Source organism: Austrofundulus limnaeus, unplaced genomic scaffold, assembly GCF_001266775.1.
Source record: "Austrofundulus limnaeus strain Quisiro unplaced genomic scaffold, Austrofundulus_limnaeus-1.0 Scaffold365, whole genome shotgun sequence".
In the NCBI taxonomy this organism is placed as follows: Eukaryota; Metazoa; Chordata; class Actinopteri; order Cyprinodontiformes; family Rivulidae; genus Austrofundulus; species Austrofundulus limnaeus.
In genome coordinates this window covers 207,225-216,977 of record NW_013952767.1, presented here as the reverse complement: position 1 = coordinate 216,977, position 9,753 = coordinate 207,225, and the positions used below count along the sequence as shown (strand labels likewise).

The following is a 9,753-nucleotide window of genomic DNA, read 5'->3' as shown; positions in this document are numbered from 1 at the left end:
TCACAACCTTGGCATAAAAAGTGGCGTACGCAAGTTTCTGGGCTCAAATTGTGTGTACGCCAGTTTTATAAATCCGACCCCTGTTCATTCAAATCAGGTGTGTTGGACCAGAGAAATCTCCAAAACATGCAGGAGAGTGGCCCTCGAGGGCCAGGGTTGGACACCACGAACGCTCTGCTGTTTACCTTGAGCTCGGTAGTCGTCTTCTCCAGAAGCTGCTGAGCATACTGACAGGAGCAGGAGAAAGTTCCACCTGTGGGGGGAAAAAAAMCCTCCCATTATTATCAATAAAGCTCATCTCCCAACAGTTAAAAATAAGAGGGAGCAAAAGTTTGCAAAATGTAAAAATAAAAATAAAAATGTGGAAGTAAGCAAAGACAGCATGTTATCTCTGCAGGCATCTACCTTTGACATTTTTATGTCTGAAAATATGGTGCAAAGCCACGAAGAGAGCATTACTGTGTCATGTTTTATTGTTTCCAGACAGTGATGGATGGCATAGTTCCTTAATAAAACTTTAATGCTGTTGTTGGAAACATGCCTCAGCAAAACTATTTCAACCAAGAGAGAAAAACCACATTTAATTAAGAGAGAAAGGTGTTGAGACCGCCTCCTAAAATTACTTTTTTTTAAGTTTTAAGACACTGCTTCCTGGAACTTCAATCTCAAAGGACCTCAACAGACCTGTCAAACTTTCCAGTTTTGTTTATCTGAATTAGAATAACATATTGTTAGTTTTAATGACACAGGTGGTTACAAGTTGTTAAAAGCATGTTGTGATACAAACCTACTGCCTTTAATGTGACCTTTGACCCTCACTGACTCCACCTATAGGTGGCACTGCCCTCCACTGAAGCACGAAAGAGGAAGAGAGCATGAAGCTTGAGATCAGGAAGTGAATGTGTTGTAATTTAATGGCTGTTTTAAACGTTGATTTGCTCTACAGACACAAAAATGGTCAAATTGTACCAACAACGTTCTACCAAACTATTCAGTGTGGCCAGCTATTGTTTCTCATATAATCTATTATAAGCAAACTTTATTGTTTCTACACCAAAGACAGAATTATATATTTTTATTCTGTCTTTAAGCCTAACTGTATCCATGCATAATGATTTACTGTATGTCAGAAAGTCAACTGCCAAATCCAAGGTCATAAATTAAACAGTTTGACTTGTTACTCTCAATGGAGACGTTTAACTGGTTATGTGTACATTGAAAATCACAGCAAAAACAACATGCTGTCATTTTAATATTACATTACATAGTCATTATTGACTCTGTCAAGCTGCGGAATGAATCAAATTAGGCAACAGACAATCTAAACCAAAAAAATCTCCCAGCAGATTGATTTCAATAATCCATACAAAGGGGACATACAGTGGTTTGCAAAAGTATTCATACCCCTTGAACTTTTCCATATTTTGTCACATTACAACCACAAACATAAATATATTTCACTGGAATTTAATGTGAAAGACCAACACAAAGTGGTATACAATTGTGAAGTGGAAGCAAAATTTTACATGAATCAAAACATTTTTTACAAATAAAAAACTGAAAAGTGCGACGTGCAAAAGTATTCAGCCCCCTTTTCCCTGAGTGCAACCAATTGCATTCAGAAGTTGCCTGATGACTGCTAATGACTCAAAAGGGTCCACCTGTGTGTAATCTAATCTCAGTACAAATACAGCTGCTCCGTGACGGCCTCAGATATTGGGGAGCAAACAGCATCATGAAGTCCAAAGAACACACCAGACAGGTTAGGAATATGGTTTTGGAGAAGTTTAAAGCAGGCTTAGGTTATAAAAAGATTTCCCAAGCTTTGAACATCTCACGGAGCACTGTTCAATCCATCATCCGGAAATGGAAAGAGTATGGCACCACAGTAAACCTGCCAAGACAAGGCCGTCCACCTAAACTTACAGGCCGAACAAGGAGATCAATGATCAGAGAGGCAGCCAAGAGGCCCATGGTGACTCTGGATGAAATGCAGAGAGCCACAGCTCAGGTGGGGGAAACTGTCCACAGGACAACAATTAGTCGTGCACTACACAAATGTGGTCTTTATGGAAGAGTGGCAAGGAGAAAGCCATTGTTAAAAGAAAACCATAAGAAGTCCCATTTGCAGTTTGCCAGAAGCCATGTTGAGGACACAGCAAACATGTGGAAGAAGGTGCTTTGGTCAGACGAGACCAAAATTGAACTTTTTGGCCACAATGCAAAACGCTATGTGTGGCGGAGAAAGAACACTGCACATCACTCTGAAAACACCATCCCCACTGTCAAATATGGTGGTGGCAGCATCATGCTCTGGGGGTGCTTCTCTTCAGCAGGGACCGGGAAGTTGGTCAAAGTTGATGGGAAGATGGATGGAGCCWAATACAGGGCAATCTTGGAAGAAAACCTGTTGGAGTCAGCAAAAGATTTGAGACTGGGGCGGAGGTTCACCTTCCAGCAGGACAACGACCCTAAACATAAAGCCAAAGCTACAATGGAGTGGTTTAAAAAAAGGAATATTCATGTGTTAGAATGGCCCAGTCAAAGTCCAGACCTAAACCCAATTGAGAATTTGTGGCAAGATCTCAAAACTGCTGTTCACAAACGCTCTCCATCCAATCTGACTGAGCTTGAGCTGTTTTGCAAGGAGGAATGGGCAAGAATCGCAGTCACTAGATGTGCAAAGCTGGTGGAGACATACCCTAAAAGACTTGCAGCTGTAATTGCAGCAAAAGGTGGCTCCACAAAGTATTGACTCAGGGGGGCTGAATAATTTTGCACATCGCACTTTTCAGGTTTTTTTTTGTAAAAAATGTTTTGATTCATGTAAAATTTTGCTTCCACTTCACAATTGTATACCACTTTGTGTTGGTCTTTCACATTAAATTCCAGTGAAATATATTTATGTTTGTGGTTGTAATGTGACAAAATATGGAAAAGTTCAAGGGGTATGAATACTTTTGCAAACCACTGTACCAGTCATCATTATCTTGAACAGCAGAAGGTATGGTTGTCTGTGAATCACAACACATGTGATCTGTCCAACAGCACCCCTCCCAGATAAACACAATTACTGGGAAGGTAGACATCCTTGCTGACTGTTGCTTTCAGTCACGGTTCTAATTTTACAGATATTTCCCACAATGCTTTGTGTCTGCTTACATAGCAGGACGGCAATGGTTAGAACTATGTGACCGCGAAAACAGTTAATGTTTGTAATCCATACTAAAATTTTGAATGTATTGATTTATTTTACTTTACAATTGGAGCTCCTTTTAAAAAAATAAAGTTTAAATGCTGGAGCTCAATACTTGATCTAATTAGTCAAAGCAACCGGCCACCGGGGTTAGCTGAAGGGACGCAGAAATGATTTACAGATGTTATGCTGATGAAGACGGACATCTGGTGGTAAACTGGAGCAACAACAAAACTATGGAGAACTTTAAAATCCATGCTCTTATTTTGAAATGTAAAGTAAAGGTCATAAAGTGTAAAGTAATTGGTCATCAGTGTATGTTTCCACACAATGACGAAATTGTGCTCTGCATTTGACCCATCCACATCCAAGTGGAGCAGCGGGCAGCCATGTGAGGCGCCCGGGGAGCAGTTAGGGTTAGGTGTCTTGCTCAAGGACACCACGACATGTGGGCATGGCGGGGAGTCGAACCTAAGACTTTCGGGTCCCAAGCCGGCTGCTCTACCACTACACCACAGCYGCCCCCAAAGTGAAGGTAGTTTTCTGTACTCCATGCTTTCGTTTCCCATCACAAATCAAATCCGTCATGTACCCAGAATGTATCGCTTCAGTTTTCCAATAAACAGTTTTAAAATTACTTTATTGATGCTTTTTTAAAGAAAAATCTACAATAAGCAAACGAAAAAGACAAAGAAGCAGCCGAACTAGCAATCCTCAACAACTTTAATTTTTACACCAGGAGCCAAAGTTCTCCTTCATGAAATCACATCCCCRGCAATCRGCRGTTGTAGGATTAAGCTGCAAAAAGAGTTCATACACCACTAATTGGCAGTATTGTGCATAACTTGTACATCACTTATTGCTAGGTAATGGGTGTCAAATTGAACCTATGCTTAAAAATTAGCTTCTGCTAGTTTTTCTATGGTATAAGTGCTTTTGAAGTTGCGGACCTAAATATTTTCATAAGTGCTTTAGAWATTGTGGAGTTAATTTTTGGATTAACACTGCCCACCACTCCCATTCTCTCAAACCAGAGTGGAACAGTCTGGAAGCTGGAGGGGGCGGGGCTTATAACGCCTTAAAGAACAGTAACAAAATCAGTTACTTTGAGACACACCTCAGAAAAGGGATGAAAGAGGAGCTGGTGAAGTTAGAATAGGACGGAATTCAAATCAAAGCATTGCAGTTCCACTTTATAAAGACCCCAAGTGAATGATTTAAAAGTAAAAATGAAGGATTTAAAAGCATAYGTCTCCTTTAAATGAATTAAACTGAGAGAAGAAGAGTGAAAGATATATAGAATCAATTTTTGGAAGTCCTAACTGTTTGATTCATATCAGTGAGATTTTATTTGTTTATTCTGTTGATCAGTTGAGCAGAAGAGATATAAACTTACTTTTATGACTCACGCCAAAAGYAGCTCTTTAAAAACTAAAAGCAAACAATAACTTTGGCACTGAAATATTTAGTTCTCACATCAGCAGATGTCATCAAACACCTCAGGCCCAAAGCTGCCTACTTTTTGAAACCTCAACCTCAAAAAAGGTTCAAAGCATACTATTCATATTTCCTCCTAAKCAATCACATCAGCAGAACGGCTGCTTACACATCTGATGACAACTAGCATCATAACTTTCTACTCCGACACTGAGRGGAGGTTGTTCTGAATCCACAAGTAGATCATTGAGCTGCTGTTCTGGGTGATAAAGAGATCACCGTCCATCATAAATACTGTCACTTCATGAACCATCGAAGGTTTTAGTGCGACGACAACCAGCGTGATCTCTGACCTTTAGATCAAAAGCTTTACCCATGTTTTTGGAGAGAAGCGCAGACTGTTCTTTTATTTATTTTTTGTTGTTTTTCCAAATAAAGCATATACATACATACTGTATATACATAATCTAAGGTAGAGTAGACGTAAAAGAGAAATTTTTAAAAAGTGTCTTGATTTCAAGCAGAAACCCTGTGAGTTATGTTTGCCGCCTGGTCCTTGTCTAGAAAGGTGGTGTGACATTCCACAGCTGGCAACAGAAACAAATGCCCAAAGTATTCGCGAAAAATGAGCAGGGAATATAAGAACACATGGATTCATTTGAAGAAAGAGGATATATTTGACATTTAAAGTAATGCTGCGTTCACACCGAACGCGATTTCAGCTTCAAAATCCCATCCAACGCTTCAAGTTGGACGTTTGTGCACTTCGAGCTGCAAAAGTTCAGACTTTCTAACTTCAGCGATTGGAGCATCAAGCACGTCGAACGCTCAGATCGTTCAAATCGTTCAAATCGCGCTGCTCTAATCGCGCTTGAGGCGCCGCAGCACTTCCCGACGCTAATTGAAGCGCATCCACCATAGACTTTGTATGTAAACCTGCTGCTCCTGATGCTGAAATCGCGTTTGGTGTGAACGCACCATAAATGGTTCTGCTTAAAGCTGGCAGATATTAAAGAAAAGAATATTTAACATAACAATTAAATATCCCGATCCCATCTGCTGATACACACAGTTTTCTCTGATGTCTGTCTCACAGGTTTAAGATCTGGGCTCTTATCTCCGGAGGATTTGAACTAGAAATGATTGCATCACTGTTTCAGCATTGCTATATGTGCTGGAAGTATAAGTGTTCAAAATGATTCAAAACTCTAACAAGAGCCTTTCGTCCCAGCACCCCAAGGAGAAGGTTTTACAAACAAGAAAGAAAAAAAAGACAAAACTTAAACAGACATAATTGTCGTTTTCTACGAGATAATGTGTTTTATAAATGTCCTACATGTTTCCATGTCTTATAGTTCATGGAAACAACTAAAAGCAGGACAAAACTCCCCAAACAGAGCTCTGTTGACTCAGGGAAATACCACCATGTGGGGAGTGGGTGTCATGTCAAGACCATAAATAATCAGAGAATCATTCCTGCAGAAAGAGATCTTCTACTCTCCTTTGAGGAATTAGCTTGGATCCATAACCAATATTCATATCTTAAAAAAAGACATAAAGGCAGAATAATCAATCAAGTCCAGCAGTTCTAGGAGTAAAAACTCACATAGGTTCTGTTTAAACACTTTGTCAGGAAAAGAAAAAAAAAAAAGCTTCTTCGTTAATCATTAATTTTTGTGAGTGTTGGCATTCCCAGTTAACTATCAAGACGTCTAACTTGGCAGGGTGCTCACCAAATAAATCTGTTAATGACAAGCGAATCCATTCATTTATCCAAACAACACATAAATATAAAACATCTTGAGGAAAAACGAAGGAATTGGTACCAATAAAGTTGTTATTGATCTCTTTTATTGGAGAAAAGTGCTCGTTGTTTGGCTTTTTTTTTTTTTGCGGGTAAAAAAGCTGATTTGCAAAAATATGCGGATCAAATAAAAAAAAAGTTCGGAGTCACCTTGCCTGACCTGTCTTATTTAATCCCTTCTCCTGGATAATGTTTGTTCAGGAAAGAGTGCGGTGAGCTTTGGAGGTGCTCCACGGAGAGTGATTATTCAGATAACTGAGCTTTATAATGCTTGACCTTAGAGATTTCACGCCCCTTTTAGCAAAACTGTGGCTCAGTTGAGCTGAACTGCAAAAACATGCAATGAACCTGAAGAAACAAAAGTGATAGCTGCAAAACGACCYGGTGCTCTGAAGAGACGCTCACAAAATATTTTAAAAAGAAAAAAAACTCCCTTTGCTTCGTCAACCGTCAACTAACAGATACTTTTAGTGCTGATTAAGCCTCTTATAAATAAAGTGCTCTGTTGCAGCATGCTTTGCTTCACTTTTCAACATAAACGTTCCTAAAGAAGAGGGGAAAAAGCTAACTGATCTGCTGCCAGTATCTTTTTCCTGCTAGTTGTGTCAGCCTCACTACTTCTCTCTTCGTCAGAGTTAGTTCATTATGAAAGCAAGCGTGTCTCATTTCCAAACGGCAGCCAGCAATAAAATTGCTGATGAGGATTCATTTGCCAAAGCTTTGATATAGTAATGATTTCCAAACAGCTCGAAGCAGACAATGAATAAAAATCAAGTTTGGACATATTTTTTCTAGAAGCACCGTGTCGTATTGTGCGGTAAGAAAATGTTCTACACGGTGTGTATTCGTCACCCAACTCAGGTGGCGTCTAGGAGGTCTCTGCAAACCAGGGAAAAGCTTGACTTAGTCCACAAGACTGAGTAAACTCCTAGTAGCTGCGTTTCCATTGCAAATGTGCGCAACACTTTGTCGATATTCTGTTAATGTTGAAAAAACACAGTTTCGCATCTGCGGTGTTTCCATTAAGTAAGAAATGCTGTTAAAGTCACGCGTGAATACGTTTGTTCTCATGATAAGTCATTACAAACATGGCGGCGATGGATGTAAACACATAGCATGTTGCTACAGCGACACTAGCGCTCATCATCAGAGGAGACGTCGGCGTCTTTTATCGAGGCTTTCGAGTGACAATTCCCTACTTGGGAGCGGCTACGTATGCTGTGTTTTTGGGAAATTGTAGTCGGTGAGTTTACTACTTTCTTTTACTACTTCTATGATTGTACTACTACTTCTTCCTGTTATCTTCTTCGTCTTCATTTTTTTCGCCAGTGGAAACAGCCGGTTGTTGATCAGGTGACTCCCGTGATGCGAAAAGTGTTTCCATTGCAGTTTTGCGAAAATCACCAATTTTGATACGGCCAAAATACCACCTCATCCTAGCGCAAAAACGTTTTGTCGAAAAAMGTAAATTTTTTCGAAATTGACGTGCTTCCATTGAGCAAATTTATTTTTGAAATTCTAATTTGYGCATTTTCATGGTCAATGGAAACGCAGCTACTGGTCTTTAATGGTTTGATCTTAGATGATGGAGAAAATGTTAGGAGTTAAATACACTCACACACACACACACACACACACAGTCTCTTAAATATGGAGTGTGTACTGTACGTGTACTGCAGCAAGAAGATAGAGAAGCTAAAATGACTCCTTGTATTATTTTCCAAGCATAAAAATCAGAAAGATTGAAGGTAAAGGGACTTTATTTGTCATCARTGCATGTTCCCATGCAATGATGTAATCTGTGCTGTGCATTTGACTCGTCACACCTGAGAAACACCCAAGTGGAGCAGCGGGCAGCTCTGTAAGCACCCGGGGAGCAGCTGGGGGTTGTGTCTTTAAGTCTTCAACACCACAACATCTGGGCAATGACAGGGAGTCATTCCTGTAACTTTCTGGTCCCAAGTCGCCGGCCCTACCACTACACCAAAGCCGCCTCATGAACTTGTGGGTATTACCAAATTGGTGGTCTGACCAATGCCAGTACTTTCTTTAAAGATGACATTTCAAGAAAAATCCACTTTTTTAGCCTTCAAATACATTTTGTTGTGTACTTGGAGTCTCCTGAGTGCAGAAAAGTCTGAACTGATTTTCCCCAGTAGCCTGGTAAAAACCAGCCCCTTGTCCAATGCTTTGCTTTGTACAGAGGGTCTGGACTCTTGCCTGTTGAGAAATGATTTCTTGCTGGAGCTGYGGACTCTGTTGAAGTTTAAAATGATTGCATTTGATTTACCCAATTGCTAACGTTTGGCGGTGACGTGCAATGGTTAGACAATGAAACTGAAACACCTGTCATTTTAGTGTGGGAGGTTTCATGGCTAAATTGGACCAGCCTGGGGGCCAATCTTCATTAATTGCACATTGCACCAGTAAGAGCAGAGTGCGAAGGTTCAATTAGCAGGGTAAGAGCACAGTTTTGCTCAAAATATTGCAATGCACACAACATTATGTGTGACAGACCAGAGTTCAAAAGAGGACAAATTGTTGGTGCACGTCTTGCTGGTGCATCTGTGACCAAGACAGCAAGTATTTGTGATGYATCAAGAGCCACAGTATCTAGGGTAATGTCAGCATACCACCAAGGAGGACCAACCACATCCATCAGGACAAACTGTGGACGCAAGAAGAAGCTGTCTGAAAGGGATGTTATGGTCTAAAACCAGGTGTTTCACTTTCATTGTCTAACCCCTGTATGTAGCACACCAGCTCCACCATGAAGGAAGCTAAGCGAAGAAGCTAAACGGAAACTGCGTGCGCTGTAAACAACCATTCCCTACTGGGAAGAGAGAAGCACCGAGCTGAATGAGATGGTTTTAAATGAGTGCTGCAGGCTTTGTGAGACAAATTTAGTTTAACTTGGAAGCCTTATTAACACAGACTGGCTTCATTCACTTCCTCTGCTGCCACTGCTTAACTACAGGCAGACTGAAACGGTGCAGAAAATCGACGTTGTCATTCACAAATCCTTCTGTTCACTGATTGGCCTRKTTGAAATTCTACAGGAGAAATCCTTGTTCATTGGAGAAATCTCAGACGGAGCAGAGAAAGATAATTGAGCGGAACTGTGTAGGAATGCAAGGGTCAGGCTATATCTCCAGATGCTGAGTAGATATCTTTAGATTCTGTTTCAGTCATATTTTTCCACCTTTTCAGTTTTCTCAATTTTCCTTGAGGTTTTCTTAACCATTACGTCACAGTTTTTGCAACAGAACAAATAAGTTCTGGACAACTACAATTTGGCATCTGGAAGCCGAGGGGG

At 40.4% G+C, this 9,753-nt stretch overlaps 1 protein-coding gene across 1 annotated transcript in view; it reads right to left on the bottom strand.

The window, feature by feature from the left end:
- Nucleotides 1–9,753, bottom strand: part of col24a1 (collagen type XXIV alpha 1 chain) — a gene marked incomplete in the record, with an annotated part of 125,159 nt that overhangs the window by 113,425 nt on the left and 1,981 nt on the right. Inside the window, 1 exon segment of the mRNA XM_014023370.1 lies at nucleotides 186–253. Within this exon segment, the coding sequence (XP_013878824.1) occupies nucleotides 186–253 (68 nt within the window).